Source organism: Solanum pennellii, chromosome 5, assembly GCF_001406875.1.
Source record: "Solanum pennellii chromosome 5, SPENNV200".
Lineage (NCBI taxonomy): Eukaryota > Viridiplantae > Streptophyta > Magnoliopsida > Solanales > Solanaceae > Solanum > Solanum pennellii.
The window spans coordinates 2,792,634-2,809,543 of NC_028641.1; the positions used below are offsets into that span (position 1 = coordinate 2,792,634).

Below are 16,910 nucleotides of genomic sequence, written 5' to 3' on the forward strand. Positions count from 1 at the left end.
TCGGGGCTCGTTTGACCTTCCAAATGGGTCGGACAAGCCGTGATGGCCAACCGTGTGCATATATATATATATATATATATATATATAGATTTTTAACTTTACCACATTATTCCTATTAGTTGATGATTCTTATTATTTGTCTTTTGGGAGCCTTTGGAGGATACCAAGTGTGAATTTGCGTACATTATTAATCAGTGAATATTTAATATTTGACGCTAGAATAATTATTGGTAAATATTTAATTCACACAAATATACATAGGGGCCTATAAATAGTATCCTTCTTAAAGAAAAATAAAATCACCACACAACACACTATAGGTTCATAACATTTTTCTCTTAATTTTTAAAATTATTTCTTTGGAAGTAATGATAATATATATATGAATTGTTTTTGATACGGAAAAAAATATTTTCTTGAAAATTTATGAATTTCTTAATTATTATTTAATGTTTGGTAAGTAAGCAAAAAGTTATAATCTCAAGATTATTTATAAATATATATATGTGTGTGTGTGTTATCTATCAAAACACTGTTCATTGGGATATGGCGGGAAGTTGAGGTGGATGGTCCAGGGGAGGAGATGGGGATTAGAAGTGACAATCTAACTTATTTTTCCGACTTTCATTAAAAAAGTCATATTTTGTGGAGAATTTCATTTTTTAGAGAAAATATTTTGACCTGTCAAACATAGGTATTTTGAAAATTATAATATTTCCTCCGGACCAAACACACCTTAAGACATTACACATACATCCTCCGTTTCATATTACTTGATTTCTAATTTTCTATGGACTTGACTCACTTCTTAAGAATAGTTCAATTACAGAGATATATTTTACCAAACTAACCTTTTCAAAAATACTTTAAAACTTTAAATTAACTATTAGCGCGCAATTTACTTAGTTATTTAATACTAAAGTTTTATCATCTTTCAATAGTTTGACTTCTCATTGTCAGTCAATTCTTTCACGTCTATTAGAGAATTGTAAAAGACAGTGTAAAAGAAATTAAGAATCATTTATTATTTTTGCTAAACCAAGAAAGAATCCTAAACAAACTTGTTCAAGCTCATCATAGCTCTTTTTGTAACTCGACTCATAATTAATTTAGAGTTCAAGATACCCTATAATGAAAGTAATGAGAAGAAAATGTGAAAGAATTCTTTTTTATTTTTGCTAAACCAAGTAAGAATCCTAAACAAATTAGTATAATTAATTTAGAGTCCAAGTTATCAAATAATACTTTTAAATTATTTTTACTTAAATATTAGCAATATATGAATAAACTAAAAGGAAAAAATAAGTATTCTTACGAGTGTGTAATTTTCTTATCCACGATCGATGAAAATAACTAATTAATTAATTAATATTAGTGTACTTTGGGACTTATAAATATGATCCTCTCTCCTTTAAAAGAAGGGAAACTTTCACATATAGCCACTTAAAAATAATTAATTACTCTCTATAGCTATAGTTTGATAATTACAATTTATAGCTATATGTTATTTGGAGGAGGGAGGCGAGCGAGACTGGGAGAGAGAGGAGAGAGTCGAGAGAGGGGGAAAAGGTGAATCATATATGTATATTAGTTAGATAATTTTATATTTATATAATTGTATATATGGCAAGAGAGATTGGGAGAGGGAGGAGATAGGCATGCGAGACTGGGAGAGAGAGGAGAAATGCGAGCGAGAGAGGATAGAGGGTGGGAAACTTTCACATATAGCTACTTAAAAATAATTAATTACTCTCCATAGCTATAGTTTGATAATTACAATTTGTAGCTACGTGTTATATAGAGGAGAGGCGAGCGAGACTGGGAGAGAGAGGAGAGAGAGAGGGGGAAAAGAGTGGGAGAAAGGTGAATTGTATATGTATATTGGTTAGAAATTGTATATTATACATATGTAATTGTATATATGGAAAGACAGATTGGGAGTGGGAGTAGAGAGGCGAGAGAGACTGGAAGAGAGAGGCGAGCGGCGAGCGAGAAGAGTTGGAGAGAGGTGAATTGTATCATTTACCTCTAAAGGTGGCGAAAACATTAATTTTTTAATTATTTCTTTTTGAAAAAAATATAATCCATCTAGGTATATTTGATCTTTCTCACACGTATTTTGATTTCAACTATTAATTTAAATTTATTATTTTGAGTAAAAAGTTATCATTGAAAATTGTTTCAAATTGCTTTAAATTATGTGTATGGTTGCTTCAATGGTATTGTTGGAGAAGAAACATGAAAATAATGAGAAGATAGCGTGAAAGAATCATTTTTTATTTTTGCTAAACTGAGTAAGAATCTTAAACAAACTTGTAAATTAATTTAGAGTCCAAGTTACCGAATAATGAAATAATAAAAAGAAAACGTGAAACAATTGTTTTTTATTTTTGCTAAACCAAGTGAGAATCCTAAACAAACTAGTATAATTATTTTAGAGTCCAAATTACCATATTATATTTTTAAAATTATTTTTATTTAAATATTAACAATATATGAATATATTAAGAGGAAAAAATCAAATATTTTTAAAAATAAAGCGAACGTGTAATTTTCTTATCCACCATCATCGAATATAATTAATTAATTAATATTAGTGTACTTTGGGGCTTATAAATATGATCCTTTTTCTCAATGAAAGAAATCACCACATTAACACATTAATCTTCTCCTAATTAGTAATAATCCAATTTAGCTTTAATAGTGCCTCAATGAACAAGTTTGCTATTATTTTCTTCTTTCTTCTCTTCATCATGTCTATTGGTTCGTAACTTTAAACTTTCTTTTTCTTATTTCAGTATTCAAATAATATAGAACGAACGAATAACATGTTCATTTATTAACTCATCTTATTTTAATCAGAGAGGCCAAATTCATCTCACCCTTCTAACATCACATCTCTAATTATTACTATTACTAGTATAATTTTGTGAAAGTAATATAATCATGCATTAAGATCAATACATAACATGTCATATTTAAATATTTTTTATACTATATAGTTTATTAACCCTTAGTTATATTCATGCATGCAGTTGACATATTTGAAACTTCAAAATTGAAAGTTATGGGAGATGATGTGTGCGATCAACCTTGTAACACAGACCTTGATTGCTTTAGTATGGCCATTTTTGTTTGCCCTCTATGTAAAGAGAAAACTAATCCAATTGATGGCTTTACAACCAAGGCATGTGGCTTCTTATTTTGATATGAAGAATATCTAAACTTTTGGGACGGAGAAAATATACTTTCTCCGTCCCAAAATGTACTTTGTATTATTTATGTGTGTTTCTAATAAAATTGTGTTGTTGATCTTTCTTCGATACTGATTAAGTTATAAAGAAAAAATTGTATGAGTAGAAGTGTTATTGTTGGCTTTGTGGTAAATTATTGATGTATTATGTGTGCTCTAAATTAAATGTATGGATATATAAAGTTATTTTCTTCGTTTCAATTAATATATTTTTTTTTAGTTCGTTTAGAAAAGATGTTTAGTTCTTTTCTTTTGTGACGGTTATTAATTAGATCATGATATATGTCAAGATGATAGTGTGATTGAATATTTATTACGTATAATAAAAGTATAAACTAAGATCCTTGAAGAGGAGAAGTTGAGTACATAAAAAGTTGAGTACAAACTAAAATCTTATTAAAAAAAGTATTTTTCATTTACTTATAATCAAATTTTCTCTCTTTTTAAGTTGATATAATGACTACTAAAAAATAGTGGACTTAGCAATCCGTTCCTATTTCACTCGTAGCAAATGAAAATTTGTCACTAATTTATTGATAAAAAGGACTAGCGATAAATTTCACTAATTAGCTATAATATTTGTTCGTCGCTAAATCCAATTTTTTTAGTAGTCAGTGGTGTTATCTTTTGATGTAATTGTTGTGGCTATAAAGAATGAAGAATGAGTTTATTGATAATATTAGGTGAATATGTCAATTTTCATTTGATCGTTGAGTTTTAATCTTTATGCTAGCAATATTGTAACAAATTTTTGCATTACCATATAGTAAAATTTGAATCGTAACTTTTTTAGCTCAAAATGAAAAAACAATGTTTGAATTTCGATATTGTTCGTTGTATAGTATGGGGTGTGTTACTATAATAAATATTTTATTGCTATCACTGTCTAGAACTTTAAATGTTGGATTCGACTCTCTTTATGTCAAATCAAATGAAAAATTACACTTAATTGATATTACTATATTTTTTTATTTTTATAAATAGTATGGCCATGTGAGCTTCGATTTAAAATATTCAAACATTTATATTGACATTTAATTAATTAACATTAGTGTGATTTGGGGCTTATAAATAGGATCCTTTCTCCATGAAAGAAATCACCACACATACATATTAATCTTCTGCTAAGTTTTAATCCAAATTTGCTTTATAATTTGCAAATATGGCCTCAGTCAACAAGTTTGCTATTGTCTTCTTTTTACTCTTGACCATGACCATTGGTTCGTAACTTCAAACTTTCTTTTTTTTTCTTATTTCAGTATTTAAGTAATTTTGACGAACAAATAACATGTTCATTTATCAATTCAATTTATTTTGATTAGACAGTCGTCCTAATTTATTCCAGTCCGCTAATTTAACATCTATAGTTACTATTACTAGTAACCGATCATGCATTAATATATATACATCACATATGACACATATGTTTATATTCAAATAGTTTTACATTATAGTTTTTTACTAACACAAAAATATATTCATGCATGCAGTTGATATGCCTGAAACTTCAAAATCACAAGTTATGGGATTTGTGTTTGTATTTTTTGTTTTCTTTTAATAATAAGGTTCAATATATTTGTTGTTATAGCAAATCTCTCTATATATTTATGTTTGTTTCTAATAAAGTAGTGTAATTGATTTTTTTTCGATACAAATTAAGTTATGAAGTAAAACTTATTTGAATAGATGTGGTATTGTTGACTTTGTGGTAAATCATAAATGCATCAAGTGTGATCTAAATTAAATATATGAATATATAAAGTTATTTTTTTTTCAATTTGTCTATTTTTTTTAGTTCGTTTAGAATTGATGTTTAATTCATTCTTTTTGTGATGGTTATTAATTAAAAATCATTGTGTGTGAGACGATAATCTAATATATAACTATCATAAAAAATGTGATGGGATCGATAAATATGATATCTTCATTCTTTTTATATACTCAGCTTTCCTTCTTCAAGGATCTTACTTTGTACTTTATTATAGATAATAATAATAAAATATTCAATTACATTATCATCTGGGGACACAATAAAGACCTAATTAATAACCATCATAAAAATTGTGATAAGATGATAAATGCATATATATCTTCATTCTTTTTATGTACTTTAACTTCCCCTCTTCAAGTATCTTGCTTTTGTGCTTTAGTTTATATTATTACTTTCCTCTATTTCAATTTCAATTTATACGATATATTTTGCTTTTTGAAAATTAAACGATTTAAGTTATATCGAGAATTTACACATATAATTTTCATAAATTTTAAAATAAAATTTATATATTTGTAAACTATATTAAAAATATTATAAATCTCAATAATTGATAATTCAAAATATTTAAAAGATATATAAAAAAAAATCGACCATTCTTGGTTTGATTTGGTATTAGAAAAAAAAAAGAATCAAACTGAAATCAAACCAAACCGACACATATATATATACATAATTTATTTTATTTATAGATAAAAAATATTATTTACATATAATCTACTTTGGTGATATATTTTTAGTTAGTTTATAATTTTTAATTTTATATATTTTATTTCAAATTTGGATTTGTAAAATATTTTGTATATATACATATATATAATTTATTTTATTTATAGCTAAAAAATATTATTTATAATGTACTTTGCTAATATATTTTAAGTTAGTTTATAGTTTTCAATGTTTATCTATTTTATTTCAAATTTAGACTTGTAAAAATTGTAAATATTTTATTTTGTGTTAAGATCTGAAAAAAGGAAGAAAATCACCTACAAACAAAAAAAAATCTGCAAATATATTCACATTTTATTTCATATTTTGCTCTCACTCACAAACAAGAGTTGAAGTTGAGGTTTACTTTCGTGGTTTCGAGTTCGTGGTTCCTTATCCGGATTGTTTTCTTTTGGTGGAATTTTCGCAAGAGGTACCATTTAATTTTTATTGTATAATTTAATATCATGATTATAAAAGCACTGATTGCAATATATTGAAGTTGTCGAATTCCACATGTGGTTAAACCATTATGTTTTTATATGAAGTATGTTCAAATATTTCATATCAACTTTATGTTTAGATCCTTTATATAGTTATATTTAGTGTGAAATTGCTATAACAAACCGTAGTTTATTTCATATTAAATAACCCATAGTTTATTTCATACTTAAGTAAAATTATTATCTAAGTCTATTCTTATTTTTCATATTTAGTTCTATAATGATAATATGTGTAGTTATTATGTAAAGTTGTTAATTTTATAATGATAATATGCGTAGTTATCCAAATTTTTATATTCATGTCTTACTAATTTGAATGAATTCTTTGTTTGATTGTGTTTAGAAAAGCATTAAATTATGTTTCATATTATATTATGGGAGTCGTCTTACATTATTATTTTTTTTGGATGCTATTAAAAATAATAACAATAAAAATCGAATAAGGAAAAGAGGTAGAATACATGAATAACAAAAGAAGAAAAGTAGTAGTGGAGAAGGAACATTTGAATTAGAAAAAGAATAAAAAAAAAATAATAAAAAGGATGGAGAAAATGTACAAGAAAAAATAAAAAATAAATATAATAAAAAATACTTTTAAAATGAAAAAAAAGTATTGTGTTAAAAAATATAATAAAATATTTTGTTATTATCATAAAAAAAAATAGAACTATTAAAAAGGGTGAGAAAAGAAAAATAAAAAAAATAATGTAAAGTTAAAAAAATAAGGAAAGTTAAAAAAACGTGAATAATCAGTACAAGAAATAAGAAAGAGAAAAAAAATACAATTAAAAAAACAAATAAGAAAAATAAAAAAAAAGAAATTAAGAAGCAAACAAATGTTGAAAGCATGAAAAATTAATAAATAAAAATAAATAAATAATAAAAATGTATAAAAACTTCACATGCTTATAAATAGGGTAGTTTTAAATATATCAAAGATAAATCAAAGAACAAGGGTAAATACATTTGTTTTAATAATTTAATATTTAAAAATTAACTTAAGTCATAAAAGTCAATAAAGCGATCATACTGGAACCACAGGACTCGAAGGATGCCTAATACCTTCCCCTCGGTCAGTAGAATTTCTTACCCGAATTTCTGCTTCGCAGACTAAACAAAGAGTCATTTCCTTTTAATTAGGGATTAAACAAAAAAGGTGACTTGGAACACCATAACTCAATTCTAAGTGGCGACTCTGAATGTAGAATAATTTCTTTTCAAAATGTCACTTTAATTGGAAAAACTCGTTTCTTTCAAAACAAGCAATTCAATTTTGGGAGGAAAATAAGGGTGTGACATTGAGGGGAGGATATGAATTTTTGGAGAACTTCCGTAAATTTCACTAGTTTATGAGCTAATCGATACACTCTAGTGTGTAATATTACGTACCTTATGAGATTTTGTTATCTCTAAATACATGTATTTCAGATACATGGAGTCAAAATTAAGTGTAATTTATTATGGATACATTGTATCCAAGTGAATTTGCGTATATCTAGGATATATAGCAAATCTCTCTCGCCTATCTCTTATGTAGCTGGTAAGTGAATCACTCCAGATACATATAGATAAATGTATCTAGTGTGGTTCGCTTGTATATGAGACACATATGAATCACGCTCATCTTTCTAGCTTACTAATCTCGCTCACCTCTCTTCCTATTTTTATGTATCTAATAGCAAAATTATATTTTTATTTTCTTCGATTTACGATAAAAATTCTTAATTAATGATAAAATACCTAATATTTAATATATGACAATAATTAATATATGCATATGCAGTTGACATGTCTGAAAGTTCAAAATTGCAAGTTATTGTGGCGTGAAGGATTGTCATAAAAAAGGTGGTTTCTTATACTGTAAAACTCACACAGACTTTATCGATCGACAATTTACAATATGTTTATTAACGACATAAATTTTTTTCTGAAATTTTACTTCAAAATTATCTATTATTTTTTATATTTCTATTTAACAGATAATAATAATAATATTTTCAATATATTGAAGCTTTACGTTGCCTTGTTACATAAAAGATAATATATATATATAAGTACTCATTCATAATTTAAAAAAATGACTCGAAAATAAAACTATTACCTGCTGCAACATGTAAAAGTTCAATTTCCATATATTTCTCGTAATTGTGAGCTTCAAGCATTGGTGTTGATTTCAGTGCAAAACCTTGACAAATCAGCAGTCTCTTTGCTTCTTTTTTACCTTAGATTCATTGTATGTTCGACCTTAATTAAATAAAATATCCACTACCAATATTCTCTTTAATTATTAAAAAAACAATTTGAACTTTAATATATTAATGGTGCAAACGATATTTTACGCAAGTGATAAATATAGATAAACATGAAAAAATATTTTAATATCATTAACTTGTAAAATAAGACAGGACATGTACAATGAACATGTACAATGAATGGTGAAATCAAGATTAAAAGTTTGAATTCAACAAAAAATAATAACTTTTCTCAAATTAAATTTCAATGTTCATATTAAAATTTTAATATAATATAATTTGAAACTAATTAGAATTATGTTAGAAAAAAAAAAAACTCACAAATTTTTTTTGTTAAACCTAACTCATGAGTCATTAAGTTCTAAGAGCTTGTTCCATAGACGATTGAGATTATTTCTATTGAAAGTGTTTATGAACTCGACAGTTATTAGTTTTATTCTCGAATTATTGTAGTTTTAAAAATATTTGTTTATTTATCTAACTAGAGTTAGATACACATTCGATCTGCAACAGCCAACATAACATAACAAACGGTCTCAAACTCTTGTAGAAGCATGAAACTCTTAATAAAAACTCAGAAAAGTGTTGAAAACACCATTAAATTTGACGAGAATTTAGAAATGTATTTCATTCATGTTAGAAAATCAAGCGTGTATATTTAAATTCAATAAGTCAAGAAACGAGTGTTTTTAAGACTGTCAATAATTTTAAAAATAAAACTAACAATTCACGTGAGTTTGAAAGAGTTTTTAATACTTCTCTCATTATTATTATTTTTTTTTGAAAAAGATTTGTCATAATGTTTCTATGTACTATGCATCGGTCCCCGATAAAAATTTGTTTCTTAAAAATTAATATTTTCATATAATTTTTTTTTATAAAAGTACTTTGTAATTTGTCTGTAATTACCCTAACTAACAAACGATTAAAGACTTCATTAAATTACCCTAATTAACAAAAGAACAAAGACTTAATTATTTTATTCATGAAATAAACCATCCTATAAACATTGACAATAAATTGAAGTTTTTTCCCCCTTGAAGATTTATTCACTAATTAATTAAGCTAAATATTGATGATAGTAAATTAGCATAAATATATTAGTCCTTTATATGTTTGTTCATATAATATTGATGCAAATAATTAGTAGGTTTAAACACTAATATTTACACCTATATTTATAGAAATTTTTGCAACTATATTTTAATTAAATCCAAAATCAAGAACTAATATATATTATCTAGTAGCTAGAATTTGTGTATAACGTAGAGCTACGATAAATTGTTTCGTCAAAATATTATAATATGATATAATTATTTCTTCGTATATTTATTTCTTTATTTCAAGGTCGAACAGACAATGAGACAAAGGTTAAGAGCAAAAAGGACTGCTCACTTGACAAGTATGGCATGGAAATCACTCACCATATATAAGTTCCATCTTCAATAATTCTTCAAAACAAAGACAATTAAATAAAATTTATCAGTAAAGAAGAAACTCAATTTATACTACTAATTAGTAATAATTAAAAATTTGAGCTTTTAAAGTTTTTTTAGACATGTATTCTTTCAAAATTGTAAAAAATAATCGGAGCTAGTTTTTGAGAACTTTAAACTAAAATATTCAAAAATTCAAATTTCATAGCTAATCATTTGATAAATTTTCGAAAACTAATTCAAAATCTATAATCAAACGATAGTTAATTACTACTAAAACAAAATAATGAGGAAGAAATAGTACCTTGTTTGAACTTTGAAGATAAATTGAAGAACAATTTATGTATCTATTGGATTTCTTGTTCTTTTAAGTTCTTCTTGAGGGGCTTTATTTATAGAAAAAAAATTAAATGTAGGGTCTATTATAGTTTGTATCTAAACACGTGGAATTACGCTATAACTTTGACTCACGATCAAATCTCTTAATAACATTATCATTTATATTTTCAAAAAATCATTTTTTTTATATTTAAATTAATTATTAAACTAAAATATATAACCGATCAAGATTTTTTTCCATTCTCAAATTTCAAACCTAACCATTTTTGTTACTTCTTTGAATGGTCAAGAATTATTTGGAAAAGTATCCCCACCTACCACCCTTTTAGGTAGAAAGTCATGTAAGATTTTAAAAAAAATATTCTTAAAATCCCCGTTCGTCTGATTTATATGATACAGTTAAAATTTTAACTTAATTAATTTATTCTATTAGCATTATTTTAAATATGCCTCTTGGATAGTTAACTTTATTATAATAAATTTTTTTATATTAAAAAATTGATATTTAAATTTATGATTAAATTTCTCAAAATTTAAACTAGGTCATATAAATTAATAGCCCTTTTATTTGAATTAAATAGCAATAAACAAGAGGAGAGAAATGACAATTGACAAGTAGAGTTAGCTGCCCTCCGTGATGCTAAGAACCACCATTGTGATTTCGTATTTTAATCATTTAATCTTTTAATAATAAAAAAAAATTGTTGATAATATTGTTTTTTATAATAAATATATCTAAACTTATTTCAATATAAATATCAGACATCAAGACATTATTATTATATAAATTTGAGACAAATTATGTCACCTACACACAAATTGGTGTACTTGAGCTATTGTGAAGATTCCAACAAACTATTTTTCTCACTTCTTTGAGAAAAATCTCTACCTACCCCTTTTTAGGTAGTGAGTGGAAACTTTGTGTTATAATAAAAAAAATAATGAAAATATGGCAATTTTATATGAATAGCAATAAATTAATAAACAAGAGGAGAGAGATGACAAATATAGTTAATTTGTTGGCCCTCATGATGCAAAGTACTAGTATTAGTGGGTAAATATATTATTACTTCAAACATATTGGTCAATATAATAAGTTTTACAAAAAAAAAATATATGCTCTTAAATTAGCAATATTTGGCATAACATTTAATTATCCTAAATGTCACTACCTAATCATATGTGAGTATTTAGCTAGCTAGATTGCTTCATGGATTTGTTATTTGAACTGTTATTATCGAGTTAAAAAATATGTCTTCATTTGAATATGTAATGTGAAATTATAAATTTTTCTTCAGTATCATTGTATGTTTCGATATATGTCTTCATTTGAATATGTAATGTGAAATTATAAATTTTTCTTCAGTATCATTGTATGTTTCGATATATGATATATTCTACGAGTGATTAGGATAAAAATAAATTTCAGTATACACCTAAGAAATAAACTTGTTTTTTCCCATCCAATTTCCTTGTCTTCCTCCTACACAAACCTCACCAACCTTTTTTTTTCATGGCTATATGTTGAGATCATGTGGTCCACTTATTTGTTCTTTTTCTTATAAATCAATAAATAATAAAATCTTATTTTCTCTACTTGTCAATAATAATAAAAAAGATTCTCTAATAGTATTAGAATAAAAAGCATCTTGAAACTATATTTAATTTTTCAAAAAGACAAAATATGATCATAATACTCTAATATATTTCTTGAGAAAGATAACATAAAAAGACAAGCTTTATAAAATGTTTTGTTGGTTATTTGTGACTCTCACATAAAAGTTGGCAAACTTTGAGCCACTAATGGGAACTACCACATATTATAAAGTACTTAACATAATGGTCTTTTTTTTAAAAAAAAAATAATTCCTTAATACATAGTCAAGGTTCTTAAATTTATCAAGTATTTCATTTCGAAATTGAAAATAATTTTTTATACCAATTGGACATCCTAATTCCTAATAAAGTATTTAAATTAGATATTCTTTATTCAATTTTTTAAAGAATATTTGTGTTACGTAATATCATTTATCTATTAGATAGTTAAGTTAACTCTTCAAAATATGTCATCTCCTTTTATCATATGTATCAACCTCAAGTAGAAAATATGTATGCATTTTTATTTATCTATTAGCTATAAATAGTTAACCATACAAAATATGTCATCTCCTTTTAGTATACGCAGAAACCTTAAGTACTAATTAAATATTTGAAATTTTACGACTTATTGAGATACGAACATGCATAATTAAAGAAAAATAACATATTTTATATAATTAATTTAATTACCTAATAGACGATTACTAAAAACATACATAAAAAAAATCAAAATTTAAAGCTAAAGCATCTAATTAGAACACTTTATTAGTACTCAAGGGGTTTAACTAAACATAACTTAAAAAGGAGTTGATTATGTACTAATTTCTCATTTATAACACATAGTAAGGTATGATGTTTAATTAAAAATCTATTCAGAAATAATGTTATCAGATATTCAATCAACAGAACTCCTAAAAAAAAAATTAAAAAAATTAAAGTATTTAATCCTATTTATAAATATCTTTTATTATAATGGTCCTCTTCCTAAGTTAAGAAAACCTTTTTTTTTCTGGTGGTGATTGTAGGAAAATTCACAGCCAAATATTGCACCTACCAACATGAATTTGTATGCAAGTGTAATTTGTAAATGTGCGTGTACAAATATTAGAGCTACATAAAGTTTTTGTTGACTAAGTAAGCTGCACCTACTATTTTTCGAGTGGGCACAAAATAAATCTCATTTTAATATAATATTTTACAAATAATATCAGAAAGATGAATTATATTATACAATTTTTATGTAACGAACTTGACTAAGAAAACATCCTAGAGCTTTCGAACATGAGATCCCTCATTTGATATTTATAAGAAAAAAATTTAATATGTTAATGTTTATATTAATTTAGACATTTGAGTTTAGAAAGTGTTACTTAATTAACTTCATAAGAATTGATCATGTTTCGGGTTTGTCTTTAAAAAATTATTATCATCGCAAAGTTTTATATTAATTTTATAAGTGAAAATTCGTGATAATTTATAAAGTTTCACGTATGAAATTAGAAGTTTTATGAACAATGGTTACTTTTTGAATTATAAGGAAATAATTATAGTGAATTTCATCTGAAAAATAATAGCAAGAACTAATTTTGATTTGCGTCGCGTAAAACCAAAAGACAAAAAAAAAAATTCGTAAATTACTAAGAAAATTTTTTTCACTCTTAAATATGGAGAAACTTATACTATCTTTATCAAGGATTGTGACCTTGTGTTAATGCCCAAAAGTTCACTTACAAAAAAATTTAATACAAAAAGGACTTTTATCATTTTTAATTTAATTTAATACAAAAAGGACATTTGTCATTTTTAATTTTTAAATTTTTATTTTATTTTGTTTCCTGTAAAAATATTTATAGCAAAAGAAAGACTATATTTCAGAAAAAGTATGGGCCTAAGTTATCTCTTAGAGAAGGCCCAACATGATAGGGAGGAGGGTATAGTCAGAAATCTATTAGCCCATTTGAAGCCCAAAAGGAGTCGTGGATCATCGCGCTTTTGTCCTTGTTTTGTGTTGGTCTTTTAACTTACGCTCATCACAACAAACAAGAAAATCGTATGTCATAAGTATATATTTTCGTATAATAACATGTTTTTAAATTACGTTCTATATAAAATTCAGTTGTTGGATACTCTACTTGCTTCAGACTCCCTTTTTTCGATTGGATAAGGTAAAGAAGATATAATAGAAGACTTGCATAGTGGAGTTATTTGAACTCTAAACATTGAAGTTATTTGAAAATGTTTGATCATAATGTTGTTCTTAAAACATAATATTAGTATTGGCATATAAAAAATTGCATAAATCAACCTAACATCAAGAGGAAACTAATTAAACAACTATTGGTTTATAAGTAACTATTTGAAACAATTATTTAGAGCGATAAAAAAATAAATTAAAATTACAAATAAAATATAAAGAAACATAAATTTTATCGATAAGCGTTGTAAATACAAATTTTTTTATCGATTGCTTTTTCTCTCTTAAGATTTCTCCGTGATTCGAGTGTCGTTAGTGACATATTTCTTGAACTAGGATAATGTGGACCTCCTTGTGATTTATTTGACTACCTTGAAAGAATTTTATGGATCTTCTTGAATATTTGGTTATCAAGAAGAATACAACATATTTTGATCGCTTTATTAATATCCCAAGAGTTTATGGGATATTCGTGATGCATCTTCAAAAAAGAAAAATAATTGCCCTTTATAGAAGCATAAACTACGGTTCAAGGTAGAGTAGCCTCCAAAAACCCTGATTGAAATTAAAAACATTTCGTAGAGTTTTAACTAAAATTGAAAATGTCTTGTAGAGTCTCATACGATTTCGATGTATACACCATTAAAAACGTCTTGTAGAGTCCCAACTGAAATTGAACGCCCATAACACAAGCTCATAGAAGAAACAAAGCATATTCAATTAAAGAAAATGTGCCTGCCTCTCCATTGAATTCAACTATAGCCAACTCAACATGAAAATACAAAGAAACAAAATGTATACTATAAATATATTCACTAATTAAGGACATAATATATAATCTTGAGAAAAATTAAATTTTCTAAAATTAGGATCAAGCTTGTTATGACATAGAGATGGACCAGAAGGTGGCACTGGTCCTCTTGGAAGTTGATTTAATAACAATTTCTCATAATCTAATTTCTGCTTCATAACTCTTACACTTTCAACAACTCTAATTGGATGATCCATTGTTGTAATACTAAGTAGAAGAAAAATTACCAAACCCCTCATCATAAGAATAATATCAATCATACAAAAAAAAATTGAAGATAAACGAGACTCTAAATTATTTTCGATAGACTCGTGAACAATTCAATTGAAAAAAACCTAGTGAAAAAGAAGAAAGAATTTGCTTACAAAGGGAAATGGAATGGATCAAATGAGTTGTTGGGAATGTAGGAATACAAATATATACTTACAATTTTTGCAAGAATAAAAAATTATAATTATTACAATAAAATAAGTTAGGGGCTACTTTTTTTTTTATTATTATTTGAAATACTTTGAATTTTGTTTTTTAGAAGTCATAAGTTGAATGATGAAAGTGTTAGCAGACAATTTAGAAGTGGGGAGGAAAATGGACATGTCATTTTCTTTCAAATATAATGTATAATATAAAATGTATTCACACATACCAAAAAAATGTATTTGATATAGTTATGTTTTTCTAATTTTAATTAATTTTACTTAGGAAAATGTGTGTAAAGAGTTTGGATGTTTTAAAAAATAAAATAAGATATGGTATTTATAGCCTCATAATCTTGAATACCATGGTTGACTGGTCCATTTAAATTGACTCAATCGAATTTATGTAATATATAAATATTTTTATTTCACGTTAAAATAATCAATAAATTCCTGCAAAATTAGAAAAATAATATATGTTTTATTTAATATCACCAATCCAAATACTATATCAGTTGTAATGTAACAATTGTTTTTACGTGGACTATCAAAAATGATATTTTATATAATGTAAAAAAATATTATAATTTAAGACATTACGTTTTTACAAACACAATAAAAAATCTTGTGAAATAGAGTTTCCTTTTTATAGTGAATGTGCTAACCTCCAAATAAGATTTCACAAATTTAAACTGATCGAATTCTAAAATATATATATATATATCGAATACTGAATAAAAGAAATATTTTTTACTAGTACACTTCCTCATCCACCACTAATTAATCCCTTTCTCTAGAAGTAAAACCAATTAATCAAAAGGCAATGAGGAAAAGAGGTAACTTTTGCCACTTTTAGAGCAATAAAATAATTTTAGACAATGGACTAAAAACACCTATATATGTTTAGAGTCAATAGTTATATAATTGATATTGTGTCTAATAATTGACATAAAATGTGAACATTCCAAGTCTAAAAGGTATCTAGCTAACATATTCAATACTAGATTTGACAAACAAGTACAAATTCTTACTTTTGATATGATTATAACGTTGATTTATATCAACTATGTCGGTCTTAAAATACGAAAATTTTGCTGATATGATTATAAATCAAATGGAATTTGTTAGCTGGCAGACCTATTTTAAACGGGTGAAAGCTATAACGATAATTACAAGTTTGACATGATTTAAAATATTTAGAATTAATATTTTTGACTTTGCGTCTCATTGACATTATGTGGCAATCAAATCATTTACCTTTATTAGGCATTCTCATTTTGTGCTCATGAACTTGTTCCTAATAAAATGTGTATGAGATTTATAAATTATTTAACGATATTATCGGTAGTAAAAAGAAGGTTCGATTGAACCCCTAATTAGTGTCGCTCTTTTGTTTCGAGAACTTAAAAAGGGACTTACAATAATTAATATTTTCATTTTTATTTTTACAAACTTGCAATATTACTAGGGCAACTCTCACTTGTATATACACACACTTACTATAAGAGATAAAAGGATTTAAAATAGGATAATCCTAAGCTTATTTATTTAGCAAATTGCTAAATGCTAATATTCATCAAATCAAGAAAAGAGAAAAGAAGAAAAAAAAAAGTGATCTTTTGTGGTCACCA

At 25.5% G+C, this 16,910-nt stretch overlaps 1 protein-coding gene and 1 long non-coding RNA gene across 3 annotated transcripts in view; one reads left to right on the plus strand and one right to left on the minus strand.

The window, feature by feature from the left end:
• The window catches only part of LOC107020131, a 24,321-nt gene extending 14,000 nt beyond the window's left edge, over positions 1-10,321 (minus strand). The window contains exons 1-3 of one of the 2 annotated variants that reach the window (XM_027917020.1): positions 10,228-10,321; positions 9,912-9,938; positions 8,337-8,456 (exon numbers count right to left, since the gene is read on the minus strand). In XM_027917020.1, coding sequence (XP_027772821.1) covers positions 8,337-8,456; positions 9,912-9,927 — 136 coding nt within the window. In that variant the 5' untranslated portion in view covers positions 9,928-9,938; positions 10,228-10,321. Of the gene's footprint in view, positions 1-8,336; positions 8,457-9,882; positions 9,939-10,227 lie in introns of both variants that reach the window. The other variant, XM_027917021.1, reaches the window with a different exon arrangement.
• Positions 2,617-3,446, plus strand: LOC114077268. Its single transcript, XR_003578354.1, has 2 exons — positions 2,617-2,763; positions 3,036-3,446. It is a non-coding gene; the product is annotated as an uncharacterized LOC114077268 (long non-coding RNA).
• Positions 10,322-16,910: the final 6,589 nt, after the last annotated feature.